Here is an 18,349-nt window from a genome sequence, read left to right on the forward strand (position 1 = left end):
CATTCCCCCAAAGCAACCGTTTTACTTTCACTGAATGAGTTCCCAGCATAAACTTATGCTCAGACACATTTCCGCTATGTTTTAGGAACTACTTATGTTATAATTTAATCTACCTGAGTGGAGATTGATGTGCAGCAAATCGCTGATTTCCGGAGCTCCTTAAGACCGGCCAATTAGCGGATAATAACCGGGATTAGTTTTTGGTTTTTACCGGCGGAGGAAACGGACTAACCGTTACTTCTTCTTTTCTTCCTACGTTTTCTTCTTCTTCAGCGTTCACCTCAGTTCAAACTGCGGCACCAACCGCCGGTGGGACGTTAAATAAAACAAACGAACAAGAGAAGTAGCCTAACGGTTGTTCACGTGCTCCCAGGGGCGGTAATAACGGTAACAGTGGCTTCTGACTGAGATGGGACTGAGCTCCTTTTACGCGCCAGCTTTTCCAACTAGCGGTCTCCTCCTCTTTTTTTCTCTCCCCCTTCTCCGCTTGCCCCTTTTCTCTCTCTCACTCTCCCTAGCTCTACCTTTTTTTTTTTTTTAGGCACGCGCGCTGAATAATGTAGGGCTCGCGAGGTCCTGGGAGTGTTTTCTGTCCCGTTCCAGAGACAATCGGAGAGCGACCAGCCAGCGCGAGCTGCAGCCAAGCACAATGAGGCCGACCCGCGCGGATCAGGTTACCACCGTGCTGCCTTTCATTCATTCATTTATTCAGCCACAAAACAATCTGACTGCAGCCCGGCCAGGCCCCACTCTCTCCCCTGCCTCTGTACCCCACCTCTCAGCCCCTACACCTCCTGCTCTGATAACCCCCCAAACACCTCCCTCTCAAATGTGCTGGTGTGGCATTTTCTGAGGAACAACAACTTGGAACAGTCTAGAACAGTGGTTCTCAAACTTTTCACAATGAGTACCACCTCATAAAATATATGGCTCTTGAAGTACCACCCTTATGACCAACATTAAAGTACAGTAGTATAGGCCTATTTAAAACCACATACAGTTTACACGAGACAATTTTATTTCTTATGTGAATGTTATTTATTTTAACTGTCATAAACAGGATGTGACATAATGATAAAAATAACACCTGTACTGCATTAAAACATTTACAGCAGGTGGGATATCCAATCTTTAAGTCAGAGCTTCCCAAAGTGTGGGGCCCGCCCCCTAGGGGGGGCGCAGAGCCATTGCAGGGGGGGGCGCGGGGGGGGGGGGGGGGGGGGGCGGTATGAAAAGGAAAAAAAAACGCTTGGACACTGCTAGCACGGGGCTCCCACACAAACGCAAAGCAGGAGATGAAGCATAGCTGAATATGTTTCCAAACCAACTTCATTCTAAGCCAAAGACTAGAAAATATGGTGAAGCATATCTTCCCTTTGGCTTCACCTGCACAAATGCCAAGGTAGGTCTCCCCTGCAGAATTGGTTTTCCCTGCGTCGGGAGCACGCGCTGGGCTCTTCAAATCACGGACAAACAGTATCCCACAATCTTGATTTTTAGTTCACAAACACTTGTTGTAATGACTAACTACTCCTGACATTTTGGAGATGTTAGCTCTTTATACAGTAAAGTTACAGTGGGATACAAATAATATCAGGCTGATCCTGCCAGGATTTGTTCCCCCTGTCTAAATCACGGACAAACAGTATCCCACAGTTGTTTATGTTTTTGGACCCATTTTTCACAGAGAGGCATTTTTTGAAAAATGTATTGATAGCAGTGTTGAATATTATTACACAGGAAAAAAACAACTACACGTAAAATAATTACACCGTGATGCCTCTGACTTTGTAAATGGAGGGACAGTAACTGCGTGTGCATATGTAAGCATGTAAAACCTGAAGATAGTAAGATTAACAGTAACAGTATTTTGTCTCTATCTGCCATTCTGCAATTCATCTCATGTAAACAATAACGTGGCGCAAAGCGTGACGTGAAAAAAGTGTGTTTATAATGTGCTAACCATAGCTGTGTAGCTAGCCACCACAAAGCACATCATTATATACCAGCTAGCCCAACTTCAGTAACCCTACAAATGCCACTGCTGTTTTGTTTTCTGTCTTCATTTAAGTCAGAAGTGATAGCAGAGCTGTATGTTTTAATTTTTGCTTTGGTGGTTAAGCTGCCGGATTTTCGGCTTCACAACCCTCCTTCTTGATTCGTGCACGTCGAAGCTCAGTTTGCTCTTCATAGCGTTTCAGCCAACGACACGAAATACCATCATGTGGTGGCTTCGCTGGTTCCGCTGTCCACCTGCCGTGTGATGACCCTTCTCCGGGATGCCCCCACCCAAGGGAAATACACCGCTCTCAAGGCGCTGCTGCTGTTGCAGTGCTACTCCCTCTCAGATGCAGAGCGGGTCAAGAAACTCCTCTCTCTCTTGGGCCGTGTGATGGTACCGCTCTCGAGCTCATGGAGAGCATGCTGTCCTTGCTAGGAATGGATGACAGTGGATTCCTCTTCACTCACATCTTCTTCCGACAGATGCCGGTGTGAGCTGGCCTTGCCAGCTCCCCGCTGCTGGCCGTGAAGGATTACCGCTCACTCACAGAAGAAGTGGATTGCATTCTCCTGGCTACCAGGAGCTTCGGCATCCAGGCGATAGTTCCCGATTCACTGACGGCATCTCCCGCGCCCCCACCGATTCTCCTGGGTCCTCCGATGGTGGCTGGGATGGCAGCAGTTTTGGCCAGCTTCAAGCTGGCCAAATCTCCTTCATCTCAATGATGCATTTGCAGTTTTAAGGCCCAGGGAAACGAGCCCGCCAGCGCTCTGTAGCGGCTGCAACTGCTGGCGATAAGCAAAGGCTGCTCTTCATAGAGGACTCACGCTCAGGGAGACGTTTTCTGGTTGACTCCGGCTCCCAGAAGAGCCTCGGGAACTCTCATGTCGTCTTTGCATACCTCCACAATGGTATATTATTTAATCTAAAAAAAAATTGGAAATTTCCTGCGTACCACCAGAGAGAGTGCAAGCACCACTAGTGGTACACGTAACACAGTTTGAGAAACACTGCTCTAGAACTCTAAAGGATTCTGAAGTTAGAATATTTACTGAAATACTTACATTCTAGAATAGTCTAGTTATATTTATACCAGTGAATAGTCTAGTCCAGTTTTATGCCATGTCATCTACTGAGCTAAAGTTTTTACTGGTTTTTATTTAATAATTTTAGTTATATTTTATTCATATTTTTTACATTTAATTTACATTTTTACTCATTTTAACCATTGGTGTAATTTAATGCAGAGTCATGTGAATGATTGTAGTCCTGTGAGAAAGTAAGTGCACCCTTAACGCTAGGACTTAAGAGGGTTATCCCGTCTTTAAGTCTGACGTCATTAGCCGTTTCCAGGTCCAAACTCCGCTTCTGGTCCCAAAGTCAAATGAACACTGATCAGTACGGCTGCTTTACACAGGTGTAACAATGTAACAATCTGACTGAGGGATTTCAGAAGAATTGAAACATACAGCTCTGCTATCACTTCCAAATGAAGACAGAAAACTAAACAGCACTGATGTTTGAAGGGGCAAGCTGGTATAATGATGTGCTACATGGTGGCTAGCAGTGTTGGGGAGTAACGGAATACATGTACCGGTGTTACGTATTTAAAATACAAAATATGAGTAACTGTATTCCGTTACAGTTACCGTTTAAAAAGGTGGTATTCAGAATACAGTTACTTTGTTGAAATAAATGGATTACACGGCGGTCTTTTCCTGTTTCATATGTTAGGCTATGCCCTCTCTATTTTTGGTAAATCCACGCCGGTGGAAACCCAAACAAAACACGCATTAAGAGGCTCTAATGCCTGTGTCTCAATGTCGCGGCCCATGTCACCTCTACTTGCAGCCCGCATAATGACGTGAAGAAATATTTTAAAAAACTTTTGTTCAAAAAATTATTTAATATGAAGGCAATAGGCAGAGTGTTACAGGCATAGCCTGTAGCCTGTAGCCTCATGGGCAGTGTAGCCCAGTTGTAAGTAAGCTATTAAGACTCGGCTGTACTCTGTGTTCGTGTTTTCCTCAGTAACAATAAGTTCCGTTGGAGCAGCATTTCAACGCCTCTCTCTGTCTCTCGCTAGCAAACTTGACCCAGACAACAAAGTAAAGCTAGTTTTTGGCTATGAGCCCGACACAGAACCCGACGTATTAGCCAGAGGTCCCTTTACTACCGTTTGAAGCTGCGGACCTGTTTTATATATGCACGGAATAGTTTTCTGTACGAGATCGCTGCAGAAAGTGCAGCCTTACCTAATGTCCACCCTACTGTTACTCATTTTATATTAAGATTTAAAAATCTAGTTGGTATTGGTATGGCGAGTATCCTTCAGTAATAGTAATAAATCACACAGCAATAGTACATTCATGTAGTTGTAAAACTCTTGATAATATATTAAGTAATCCGAAGTATTCAGAATACATTACTCTCATTGAGTAACGTAACATGTTACAAAATACATTTTGGGGCATGTATTCTGTAATCTGTAGTGGAATACATTTTAAAAGCTACACAGCTATAGTTAGTATAATATAAACACAGTGAAGCTGGAGGATGAATGCTAGCTTTTTTGTACTAAATAAAAGTTAACGTGAGGATTCACGATGGTTAGGGACACGTGCAGTTGCATGACAAGTGCAACACAAACACCTCAGACCAACTGTCAAACATGGTAGTGCATGGGTGATGATTTTGGCTTGTTTTGCAGCCGTAGGACGAGGGAACCTTGCAGACCATGAGTTGACTGAAATTGACTAGAGTAATGTGAGGCTGTCTCTTCCACAAATAAAGCATGTCTGCATTGGTTTATCCAACAGGACAGTGATCCCAAGCACAGCAGCCAATCTACCAGAGAATGGCTCAAAAAGAAAAGAATCATGGTGTTGGAGTGGGGCAGTCATGGTCCAGATTTTAACCTGTTTTAGCTCATTTAGAATTACTTCAAGTTATTGCTGGTAAAGTTAATTCTACAATCATCGGGTGCACTTACTTTAGAAAGCTTTGTGAAAGCCTTCTTTTTCACTTAACGACATTACATTTAGCCTTTTACGTGGCATTCTATTATAGACTTTCACTAAGTGAAGGTCTTTCTTTTTTAACTTTAAGTTTTCTACGTGTTGATGCATTCTCAATCATCCAGGTAAGTAAATCTCCAAAAGTTGATTCTGTTTATCTGGACGTAGCGTTTTCAGTGGGAGAAACGTTTCGTCACTCATCCAAGTGACTTCTTCAGTCTCAGCTGACGAGGTAGCTCTTCTGTGTTGTGCCATCCGCTTCGCCAGAGGTTGTTTGGTTTCCCCGATGTATAAATCCTGGCAATCCTACTGGCACTGAACAGCGTACACTATGTTACTCTGTTTGTGTCGGGGGACCCGATCCTTGGGGTGGACCAATTTTTGGCGCAGCGTGTTTTGGGGTTCGAAAGCCACAGAGACCCGGTGTTTAGAAAAAATGCATCTCAACTGTTCCGATACTCCTGACATACGGGATCACTACAGGTTTTCGCTTAGGCAGTGGTTGTCCTTCTCTCCTGGATCGGCTGGAGCTTTCTCTTGGCGCCTTCCCAGCTTTGACAAAAGTCCAGCTGGGATAACCACATTTAGTCAGGGCCTTCTTGATGTGATGTTCTTCTGCTTCCCTGGCCGCTGTGTCTGTGGGGAAACCAAACAACCTCTGGCGAAGCTGATGGCACAACACAGAAGAACCACCTCGTCAGGCCAGGACGCTGCAGTCTATTTACACCTACAGGCCAGTGGACACTCTTTCAATGATGAGGATGTACACATCCCGGACAGGGAGGAACGCTGGTTTGAGCGCGGAGTCAAGGAGGCCATTTACGTGAAAAGGGAAAGACCATCTCTGAATCGAGGAGGGGGCCTAAGGGTACATCTTTCACCATCTTACAATGCTGTGATTGCTGCCATTCCACAACTCTTTGTGAATGGTACTCATGGCCATTGATCAGTGGGCTTTGATCAGTGGGCGTTGATCAGTGGTTGTTGATCAATGGTCATGAGAATTTGCATAATTATGATGAAGGAACTGACCTCCCAGCCCATTGTTCCTTCAGTGGGCTGGTTTCAATCATTATGCAAATGTACTGTTTATAAGATTGGGGAAACCTGCAGTCAGCTGAGACTGAAGAAGTCACTTGGATGAGTGACGAAACGTTTCTCCCACTGAAAACGCTACGTCCAGATGAACAGAATCAACTTTTGGAGATTTATGTTTTCTACTTAATTGAGCTCCTTATTGTTTATTTTTCCTTATTTTTCTTAACTGTACCGGGTCACTTTATTTTATCATGTTTTATTTTATTGTCATATATTGTTTCACTCTATTCTGCTTTCTTCAAACTAGTTTGTTACAAGCGCACGTTTAATATTTTTGCAGGAATTTCCAAAATCTTCTTTTTCCCAAAGATTCATTCTAACAGTCCAACAAAAGTTAAATATTGCCACTTTAACTTGAACTTGATGATCTGAGTACTGCTTATGTACTGAAAAATGTTACAAATCCTATATCAGTTATGCACAATACCAACTGTACTGGGTGGTTTTAATATAGACCCATATGCTTGAAAGTTACCATACTGCATAAGAAGTAGTATGTCTGGTACTGGTATTCTAAACACGAGAATATGTCTAACATCAGTGACTATGTTTATATGCATACTAATATTTCACCGTTACTCTGAATATAGCAGTATTAAAGCCTGGATGTGAGTCATTTAAACTCATTTATTTTGAATTATTTCTAATGAGGCATTTTCCAGTAAGAGATTATAATACTGGTTTAGGAGCATTCTCAGTTGAGAGAATAATCCGAAGTGGATTATGGAAATTCTTACTTGGAAGCTGATATTCCTGACCCTTCAACAAAAGTGGACAAGTAGTCCTCTCTAGAACCACATCATAAAAGGTTTCATGGCAGAGAGCTATCTGGGGTAGTCCTTCCCTCTTTATATATCAAACCAAGGTTTCTGACTAATGTTTGAACACATTATGTGAATAATACTGTGAGGTAACACTTGCCCTTTTTCTAGATGCAATATGAAGTTTTAAATTAAACTTGCTTGACTTCTGTATACATGTTACTCACCATAGCAGTGTGAAGATTTGTGTTTGCAGTTGGAGATTGGCATCCATTTGCTGTTGTCAAAGTAACTCCAGATGTCTGATTGTAGACTGGAAAACAAACAAACAAACAAACAAACATACAAACAAACAAACAAACAAACAAACAAACAAACAAACAAACAAACAAACAAACAAACAGGAAGTTATTGGTACCAAATTTTAGATTAATTTTCACCTTTGGAGACCTGCACTGTGGATCTATAATCAGACCAAAATTAACACAATTATTACATGCTTCAATACTTAGAAATGCTTAAAAACCAAACCTCTGATGACACTTCCAAACACAAAACACAGGACAATGATTGATCCCAGGTTTGACTTCTTGAGAACATATCAGTCAGTATAAACTATGAGCGTTTCACTTACTGAATACCTTCTTTATATTTCTTATGAAGTAAATAAATAACCCTCTTTTAGCCTAATATTCTACATGCAGATCTATGATACTCTAAAAGTTTATCAGATAAAGCATCTAACCTATTCCTTTGGGAATATGTATGGGTCGGATTCATATGCCTCTGCATATGCCTTTGTGGTCTGTTGTTAATTTTTAAAAATTCTCTAATCTGCACTAGCATTACGCTGACAGTAAATCTTTATGCTTCATCAAACGCTGTGGCTGTAGTTTCCCTTGATCAGGTTCTTTGCCCATTTATTGACCCTCTTCCTCATTGGGACTACATCTGATTTCATATCTTACACCCATGCTCACTGCAAATGAAGAAGCAACACTGCTGTAGGAGTAGAAAATATCAGCATGGATCTGTCAAAATAAGATTCATTCTGAAACTACTTCTACTGGGCTTCTACAGGACAATCATTGATAGTACTGGCTAAACTCCTGCTACTACTATGCCTGTCACAACTATGCTAATTTTGCCACTGCTGAAGCTACAGTAGTTAGCAGTTAGCAGCAGCAATTTTACTGTTGTTCTAAAATAAAAGACTTAAATTTAGAGTTCTTTAAGGTTTGATTACAAGTTTGATTGATTAACATTCTATTATTGCTGCTTTTTAGATGGTTTAGCTTTTGCACATATTACTGTTAATATTTGTAAAATATAATGTCATTTCTAAAGCATTATAGATGAAACTATTCAATACTAAACTCTGCTACACCATGAAACTACCTTACACTTCAGTGAGTGCTTTTGCTTATTAATCTGATATCACTTTGCATCCTACAACTACATTCTGGCATGGAAAAACTAAAAAGAACAATAGCAAGGACAGCTGTGAAATTAATGAAAGTGGTGTTAGTAAAGGTGGCATGCAGTGGTAGCAGTAGCAGAATTAGTAGCATCAGCACCAGTAGTGGTAGACCTGTAATAAACCTTGTAGTATAAAAGGAAATAAGACTTGGCACTCTGTTAAAACTCAGGATGATTACATTGTACATTAGTCGCATCTGTCATATGATTTCTCTTTTGAATTTGTTTCCATTTTTGCTGTTTTTTTTAATGATTTTATGCCATGTGCACTCTTAGCTCCACCTTTTTAATTTCCATCATTACTCTGTTTCTTGTGCTTTAGCGTTACTGAACTTCTGTTCAGGTGATATAAGAGGAACTTCTGTGCAGGTGAATAAGGGGGCTTGAAGCTGGCCAAATCTCCTTCATCTCAATGATGCATGCTCGTATAGTGGAGTAGCTCTTGGCACATGTATTATTATCCTGTGGTGTGTGAGTATGCCTGTGTGTGCAATAATTATCAGCAGTCCTGGTTTCTGTTAAAGGCACTAGGCTGCCATTGGCTAAAGATAAGTCAATTACTGTTGATTATCACACAATACACACCCATCCTGTGCACTGAGAGTGTGTATGCAACCTGATTGCTATTTCCAGATACTGGTTGTCACGACTTCCCTAACAGAATCATTTATCACCCTGAGTTATATCTTATGGAAAAGATTTGCAAACCAATATAAACACAAACTATTAGGAAAGATGATACAGCACAGCTGCTGTGTAAAAGGAATCTCTATAACTAAATTTGAGGGGTTTACTGTTTGCTAATGTACTGTTAGTCCTACAGAAGTGTGCTTTATGAGCACTATTTGTCCATGTTTCTGTAGTGCAAAATTCATAGTGTGACAGGTTCTTTTTCTCTACCTCACCCTTTTCTTTTACTGTTGTGAAGTTGTGAGTTGTCAATAAAATCAGATGAGTGGACAAGTGATTCTGTTTATTAGTGTACTGTTTAGTGTACTTGTACTTCCTTGTAACTGCCCGCTACTTTCCTAAAAGTAAATTCGCCTGTTAGTCATTCTGCCCTCCTTCCTACATTCCTTCTTATCTACCTTCTCAAATACTTACCTTCCTGAGGTTGTGCCCAATGGTGGAATGTAGCTGTGCTCAGCTTGCACAATATCATGCTTTGTTATAGATTGAACTACCCCAATCTATAACAATTTGTTATAGATTTGGGTAATGAAATTTGTTTCAATTTAACAAATTTCAATTTAACAAATTTTCATTTGTTAAATTGAAATTTGTTTAATTTTCATTTGTTACAATTTATTGGTTTGAACTTTTGCTTAGAGAAAGTATTGTGCCTGATGATGAATGTTTGTCAGTAGTGTTATTTCTTTCCAATTAAAAAAAAAGATGATTAGTGTGACTTGCAAGCACATATTTAGAGCACTAATGAAATGATTAATAATTAGCTCCAACCTACACCGACTGTTGTAGAACTGAGATGCTAAATATATACCAGTGTTTTTCTTTCTCTTGTAGCTATAAATACACTGCCCCATTTATAGTTTTACCTGTAATGTAGTATTTTTAGAGTGTAAAATTAGTACTTTTACTCATGGAATCTGAATGCTTTCTTAACACTTGTCTTATTAACCTTTTCTTTTGAATCATATCATTTTATTAGATATCACATACTCCCAGTATCTCTCCCTGTAGGACTGTTGCAGCACTACTAGAGCAGATTTTCATAAACAGTGATAAGTCATACTGTAAAGGAAATCCATAAAAAAACTTGCACAGCATCTTATATTAATATGCTGATATTATTTGTAGGAACAGACTCACACCATGTTACAGTGTCTGTGTTAGGCCAGTTAAAGTGTCTCAGTTAGGCCACTTCAAAATTCAAACCATTTCACATTAAAAAAATGTTGTAAATGATGCATTTTGTGCATTCAGTTAATCCATATTTTCAAGATTTTGTTGTATTTTGTAATAGTTGTGTATAGAATATTTGTAACTAATACTATGCAATTATTCTGGGGGCCCTCTCAGTAATGATAATGTGCATCAACACAGTGACTCTAATTTCTAACTTATTGAAACTGTTTTTAAAATTGTATGTATGAATTGTAGACAACCATACACCTTCCTCTCCTTCACACTGACCGACTGCATTTTAAATGTCTTTATATTCAGTATAGTTTAAAGGGATGCTATTAAAAACCCATCACAACTGAGATATATATACTGGTCTGTAAAGTGTCTTTGTAGATGTCCAGAGTGTCTTAGGTGACCATTGAAAACACAGTGTGCGTGCTTGTTAGTGGCAGTGGGTATTATAACAGCTGGGTGCAGTAAGGACAGCTTGTGCTCTCATTGTCAGCAGCCAATAAAAAAGTGAATGTTAGTGATAGATGGAAAGAACAACAAGCGAGAGACAGCAGGGGGGAACTGGAGAAACTCAGCTTTATTGACCAAAGATAGAGAGAAGATACAGACATCAGAAAAGAGAGAGCAAGAGAGTGAGAGTGAAGACTGGAGTACAGTGTGAAGTCATAACCAGAGAAAGGAGAGAGAGAGAGAGAAGTGTGAACAATAGAAAATGGCTCCTTTCTGTTTTAACAGTGCATACAATCATGAGGGCAGGCAGACAGGAAAACAGAGACCCCTACAGAGTCAGAGGAGTACTGCAGGCGTGGCAGTGGGGCTGGTAAACTCAACAAATTGTTGTTCATACACTGTATACCTCTTTGCATTACATGAAAAACACAGGCACATTCCCAAACAAGCAAACCGGATCAGTCAGGTTCTGATATCAAGATCCGTCTTGCTATTTTGGGATTTGTATTTTCATTTATAGGTGTTTCTTTCTTTTCTTTGCTCTGCTTTACTTCCTATCGCCTTCACACTTTAGTGAAACTAACATTATACTTTCCAGAAAACCCTTCTCTGCATAGTGTCCTCACTATTTAAAAACAAATAGCTATAGGTAATTGTTCATGTTTCAGTAAATCTGAACAGGCGAATGTCTCCAGCCTTCACACTTGTTCTGTGCAGATAAATAAAATAATTATGTCTAGTACATCTGGCTATTTTATTTTTGGCCAAAAAAAGCTTGTGGTGGTCATAAGATGGGTGGTGTTAATAATACACACAGCAGTGAAGTGAGAGAATGAAATTATACAAAGCTCTCGTGTGTGCACTCATACAGTCATTATATGGTATCACAGGACATTCTAACAATGCCTAGTACCATAATAACTATAATTATCTCTAGATCTCTATATAGATGTGGAAAATAAAATCATCACTAAATATAGAGCATATTTACATTCTGTATCTACACTGGAAACCAGACGAGCCAATCACACAGCCAGCTGGACTGACTGACACCAGCAGTGGCCAATCACACTGAAGCATGTTTATTAAAAGGATGTATGGCTGTGCACAGAGCCACATAAGAAAATAAGCGATTATTGAAATATGCTAGTTTTTGATAAATACTATTTTTTTTCTTATTTGTGATGATCAGAGTTGGTACATAGTGTGGAAAAAAAACACTATGTTCTTCGGTAGAATCAGGATGAGTAAAGCAAAAAAAAAAAAGAAAAAGAAAGAAAGGAAAATAGTGCACTCAAAAAAATGATTGTTTAGCATCCTGTGTCCAATTTATTCCATTTAGTTAAATAGTTTAGGTTCCGTTCGGTGTTTTAGATTTAGTTATATTCATGATGTTTATAGTTCCTATATCAAGGGGCACACCTGAGCCACAAAACACCCCTAAATCTAATTATCTGGGTCATAAGAACCTTCCAACATGGCCGAAAAAGCGCAGTCATTTCCTTCAATCACGTGCTTCTTATCTGGTCCCCATAGCTTCAGTGACCTCATTCATTTGTCTCTCTGCAGGGTACAATGGCAAAGTGTAATCATTAACTCTCCAAAAATCTTTTCAAAAGATCTATATTGAGCACCACCATCCTCCCTGTTCTACCCAACATGAAAGACACTTGAAATGAAGTAAAGTCTTTCCAGAGCATCCATTATCATTCAACTGAATGAGCACAATTGCTGCTTTTGAGAGATTTTTCTGAAAACAAGCCAATGCAGTGTAACATATACTATGTTATAATGACAACCAGGCCTTGATAATTTGTAGCACCCTTGTAAACGAGGGCCTGGTTGACAGCTATAGCAACAGCTGGCAGTGTTTTCAGTCTCTTTGCACTTGAAAGAGTATAATGGATCTCTGCTGGAGACAATGAAGTGAATTTAATGGACAAAAAACCGATGAGTGTAATTTGCACATGATCACTGTCTAAAAGCTCATTTGAGCACAGCTATTATAGTTGTAATTTAGTAGTGGTAGTGCTCATTAATATTCATTATTCACATGTTTGTGCCCAGACTGTTAGTGGTTGTTTCTATAGGTATAAATGCGTGTTCCCTCACTGCCAGAGTGTTTGTTAAGCTGCCCTTAGCTTCCTGTGCTCTGTAGTGTTTTGACACACTGGAAAATTGACTGTGCAGATCCTAATGGCTGCCAAAAGGTGTTCCACAGCTTCTCATTGGCTGTTGAGTTAGGAAGTGCCAGAATCAGAGGAAATGACCTCAGCAGTGGAATAGCTGAAGTCAATGGAGGAAACACCAGAGAGAACGAGCGACAGAGAGAGAGGAAGATGGAGACAGATGGATGAGAGAAAGAGAGAGAAATTAACTACAGCATCAAAGACAAAGGTTTCCCATTGAAGGAAAACATTGTCTCAACAATTCAGAGTCCTTTAAGTTTCAAAAAACAAAAAAAATTAGCTCGCTAATTAAAAAAAGAAATTAATATCTATTCACTTCTAATCTCTGTTAATCTCTGACTATCAGTGTGGTAGAATGAAAGAGGCACATAAAGAAACCAAGGCAACGAGTACCCACCTCTCCTTCCTCATCAGTGAGAGACTGCGCAAGGAAAGGAGTTGGTTGTTTGAGTTTGTATGTCGCGTGTGTGGTTGTTTATGTGTCTTATGTGTTAAAACAACAGCAGGAGGGTTGTGAGTGAGTAAAGAAGTAAAAAATATATATAACTGAGGCTGTGTTTGTCTTTTTTAATATTTTAAGAACTGGCTTAAGAAAGGAGATGAGCTGTTTGATTGTCCTTAGAGCCAGACATACTGTTTGGTTAGAGAGCATAGCAATGTGAGTTGATTGTCCATAAAGTCTTATTGACCGCTGAGATTGGCTTTGTATGACCCTCTTTAAACTTTTTGTCAACCAGTATCAATTTTGTCCATCTCTCTGTCTAATTTCACCACAAGTATAGCAGCAATACAGCAGCTTGCTTCCTGCATGAATTTCCAAAATATTCTGTGTTGTCTGAGGAGACGGCAGATGGAAAGAAAGAGCCTCCGTGTTGACAGAGAGGATAATGAAAGAGAAGAGATGTAGAGGTGGTAATGCAACTGAGTAAAAAGTCAACAGTCAGACAAGAGCGTGTATGCGTGTATGAGTGTGCCAGCCGATCAGAGTCCAGAGGTGGAGGAGGAGGAAGGCAGGGCTTCTGTTAGTAATCATCCAAAGACAGAGGAGAAGAGGGTAATAATAAAAGGGTGGAAGAAGGGAGAAGATTCAGTCACATGAGGATGCAGCACTGGCAGCGTTTCCTCTTGTCTGTACCTGTAGCAGGGGTGAGGCCGGGCGGGGGGACCGTGTTGGCTTCTGGATTTGCAGGGGGTGAGGAGGTGCTGTCAGGCTCACGGCCATCAGAAGACAGTTCGGTGCTGACAGCTTCAGACGTGACTGGCCGGCCCGACACGAGGTCTGCTGCTGTGCCGTCGATGACGGAGATGTCGGTGACTGTTTTCTCTCTCAGTGATTTCTCATCATCTTCATCGATGAGAACAACCTCAGCCTTCACAGCGCCGTCGAATCCCAACAGTTGTCTGCTCTCGCTCATGTCTTCAACGTCCTGGTAGCCGAGGAACACCATGGTGACTGGGTGCTCCACGCTGGCCTGGGGCGGGGAAGTGAGCTCGGTGCCCGGGTGGCCTGAGGATGTTGGTTGGGTCGTGACGGCAGCAGAGGAGGGGGGCATCATGCCCAGACGGGTTTCCCTCTGGAGTGTAACCTGGGCTGGTGGGCTAGAAGGGATGGATGGCGGGGCACAGGAGGGCGGGGACAGATCATCAACATCTGCTGGAGAAACATACGCCTGTGGGGCAGCTGGAGTCACTGTCACCTGACCCCTCCCGCCGTCCCCGCCTCGTACTACAGGTCTGGCAGCTCTCTGGATCAGCTGGTCAACCTGTTCAGAGCTCCAGCCATTCTCTACGGTGGTGGTGGACACGCCCCCAGAGGAAGTGACCTCATAGACCACTTTTCTGCCATCGTCGTAGACTTTGACCCCACGTGAAGCTGCATCCAATGGGTTCACGCGATTGGCCGAGAGGATGCGCTGCTCACCAGTCTGCGGGTCGTGCTGCACGTTGATCTCCATGGCAAACATGGCTGTTAAGGAGGGAAGGGAGAAGGGAAGATTTGATGCAAAAAGGGAGTGGGGAACAAGGAAGGAAGAGTGAAGGGGTGGGGGACCAGTGGAGGGGTTTGGGATTGGAGTGAGGAAAGGGAAGGGGGGATGATGGGAAGGAAAAAAGTGGATGAAGTGAGGCGTGAGGACAAGGACATAGTGTTTTCTGTTTACTGCTAAATGTGCAATTAGTAAAAAATACATAACCAGGATTTTATTTTATTCTCAAAAATTAATCAAACTATAAAAGGAAAATATCTCGATCAAAGCCTGAACAAATGGTTTGGCATTCTACAAATATATAAATTGAAGCTTAATACTTTTTATACTACACGTTTCCCACAGTTCCCTAGAAGCTGAGATTTTATTTTGTGGATCTTTCCTTACCTCAAAATCTACAGCATTGTGAAGCATAGTAGTGAAACTTATATATTTCCCCCTACTTTTTTTTTTAAAGGTGATAAGTAAAAAGCTATGTTAATAGTTTCCCCATGCTCTCAGTATCTTCCCTGTGTAAAGAATAATGTGGCCTCTGCAACCGATACAAAGCTGACCTTGTGTTAGCACCTACTAATACATAATCCATTACATTATTATAATTAAATTTCCACGTTTTTGTAATACAGACAATCATGAAAAGCACCGAAGCCCATGTGCTTCCATACATGTGGTTAAGTTAACTTAAAAAAGTTTATGAGATTTGATTAGTTTAGAGAAAACGTATCGGTGCCGCTTCAGACTCCATGTGAGTTTATGCAGGTTATAATCCAACTTGGCTGAGGCCCAGAACTGTCCTGTCCTGTCCTCCCTTCCTCCCTCCCTCACTCTCTCTTCTCTTCTCCACCCCCTCCCCCTCCCTTACCCTCCTCTCCTCCCTTAGTCTTACCAGGTCTTGCTCTGGCGTTGTCGCCCAGGGCAGGTGGGCCAGTCTGGTGCTGCGTGGCCAGGGCGAGGTGGTTGGGATCGGGGTCCATGCAGTCCGAGAGAGGAGCAGACATGCAGCCAGTGGCATCTAGTGAGCAGGAGCACAGGAGGGGAAATGACAATGAGATGTAGCTGTGAGGCTGTGAGTCACACACACACACACTTACATTAGCTACATGCCAATACACACAAACACACACCGTTATTCACGCATACACACACCTCAATGATGTGGAGTCCACCCTGATACAAAAACACACAAACAGTCCGGCCTCACAACAGGGTAACTAACCACACCCATGTGTGACCCTGCCCGCCTCTATTCAACACATCCACCCACCCATACACACACCATCTAACTCTCCTCAGCTCTGTTTCTCTGTCCGCAGCAACTCTAGTACCCCTGAGGTTCGTTGCTTATGCAGCAGAAGTGTGTGTGTGTGTGTCCGTATTTGTGTATATGTTACTGCTTTGTGTGTGTTCTTGTGTGTCTATGTGTGTGTGTGACAGCAGGAACAAAGCTTTTGGGGCTTACAGGGCTTGCTGGTGAATGGGATGAGGATAAAGCCAGTGACTGCAGGCTGCAGAGTCATGGCCTTGTGCGTGTGTGTGTGTGTGTGTGTGTGTGTGTGTGTGTGTGTGTGTGTGTGTGTGTGTGTGTGTGTGTGAGCTTCAATAGTCTCGCTGAGCCGCGCGCTCTTTGAGTGCTTTTTCATGCCAGTGTCTATGTAGTTTCTGCTAGTGTGTGTTTGGGGGTTCAGGAGCGAGCTCTGGCTTGCATCTCTCCTGCCTCAGCGAGACTATTATCCACACACACAAATGCACACATCACACACACCTCACTCTGTGCAGTTTCAGTTAACATGTCTATGTTTGTAGGCTCGCATGGGTGTCATTGCCCATACCTTCATCCTGGGACATCAGACTCTGAAAGAGAGAAAAGACAAAAAAAGAAGTTTGAACTTCGTTTTTTGGGGGAAAGTGTGCACCAGCAGTCAATTCTGTATTTTTGTGTTTACTACTTTCGGTGCTACTTGAGTCCAACAAGTTTGGGGATGAGAACAAACTCTAAGGAGCTAAATGTGGTAAATAGAATGGCTACTGAGCAAGGATTGCATTGATGTGGCCTAAAAATGTGCAGGAAATAGATGTTTCCACTGAGAAACTGACCCTGGGGGATAAATCTACAGTGCACAACCCTATGAGTGTGGGAAAAAAAGGACTCATAACCCAGTGTGCCACTTTCAGTCTCAGAAACTATGCACTCCTCCACTGAAGACTGGTGTTAGGTGCTTGGGTCATAGCTGCAGCTCCAATTATAACTGACTATTGTCAACATGAAAACCAGATCAGCTTGAAACAAAAGCTAATGTTTGATTACAGTGCATATGAAACTGAAGATGGGCATGTTCCAGTGGTCAAATAGCAGTAGCGATGCAGAAGTGCAAAAGGGATCATTCACATTTCTTGTTTATCATCGGAGTCAAAAAACTTTTTGATCACACATTGCACGACCATCTTTTTTGAGCACTTTTAATGTTATTTGTTTACTTGTTAGTTCATTCGGAATACCATTTACCATGACCTAAGGCACAGCTGGTAAATTAAAATGAGCTGTTGAACTACTAAAAGAAGACTTGCACATCCTGAGCAGGGCTGGGATATAGTAAGTCTGTACTGATTCAACAATGCCTGAATCACTTCATGTTTTTATACCTTCTGCAGGTCTTCTATCGAGCGCTCTGTCTCCTTCAGGCGTTCTCGAAGAACTTGCTCCTTGGCTGAAATCTGAGACTCTTCACTTTCGAGTGCACCGATTTCAGACTCGAGCCTATAAATACACAAAAACACAAGAGACAAATCCAAAGTTAACTGTGGCTCATTGTCAGGTTCACAATTTTCATCAGCATATCATCCAGATGCTTAACATGAGAAACGACCAGGTAGATAAGGTAGGTTTTAAAGAACTTGCAAAGAAAAACATGCCATCATCTGGTTAAAAGCTTTGTACAACAGGAAAAACTCCACATCCTCCTTCAGCAGGTTTATGAACCATTTCTCTCTGTTGCTATGATAACAACATGTTTCTGCTTTTGCTATTCAGAGGGCTTAAGAACACCAATGCAAATGCATTCAGTTAATTATGACTTCTTTTAAAGAAATGGCTGTTAAGGACTGTTAAGTCATTACTGCCATCCTTTGAATTGCACCTAAAATGTTCACATGGAAGTACAAACATAATGCTCATGTGGACATTTAAGAGATGGATGCAACAACAATACTAGGAAGCAGTAAGGGAGGAGGACCAAGCTTCCTTACTTCAGGATACAATCCTCTGGGATATCAGGAATTTGTGAGTCAATGTGTGTGACATCATGTAAAAGACACATTATGGCTCACAACAATGCTAGCAACAATTCTCCCGGAGTAGTCAAGAATTAGTAGAGGTCAGTCGTCCCGTTTGCACCTTCGACCATGAACACTTTTATCTTATCTGAAGGAGTTTACAGAAACAAGTGCACTGATTGTTAGAATGAGTAGACCACATATATCTGATTAGATATTT

At 41.5% G+C, this 18,349-nt stretch overlaps 1 protein-coding gene across 7 annotated transcripts in view; it reads right to left on the reverse strand.

The window, feature by feature from the left end:
• LOC134630956 (PALM2-AKAP2 fusion protein) overlaps positions 1–18,349 on the reverse strand; it is a 93,437-nt gene that overhangs the window by 33,870 nt on the left and 41,218 nt on the right. For 6 of the 7 annotated variants that reach the window (XM_063478788.1, XM_063478785.1, XM_063478784.1 and 3 more), the window contains 5 exons: positions 17,500–17,614; positions 16,689–16,710; positions 15,746–15,871; positions 14,010–14,840; positions 7,106–7,191 (listed from right to left, as the gene is read on the reverse strand). In XM_063478788.1, the coding sequence (XP_063334858.1) occupies positions 7,106–7,191; positions 14,010–14,840; positions 15,746–15,871; positions 16,689–16,710; positions 17,500–17,614 (1,180 nt within the window). The remainder of the gene's footprint in view (positions 1–7,105; positions 7,192–14,009; positions 14,841–15,745; positions 15,872–16,688; positions 16,711–17,499; positions 17,615–18,349) is intronic. The other variant, XM_063478789.1, reaches the window with a different exon arrangement.

The sequence above is a fragment of the Pelmatolapia mariae genome, linkage group LG7 (assembly GCF_036321145.2).
Source record: "Pelmatolapia mariae isolate MD_Pm_ZW linkage group LG7, Pm_UMD_F_2, whole genome shotgun sequence".
Classification (NCBI taxonomy): domain Eukaryota; kingdom Metazoa; phylum Chordata; class Actinopteri; order Cichliformes; family Cichlidae; genus Pelmatolapia; species Pelmatolapia mariae.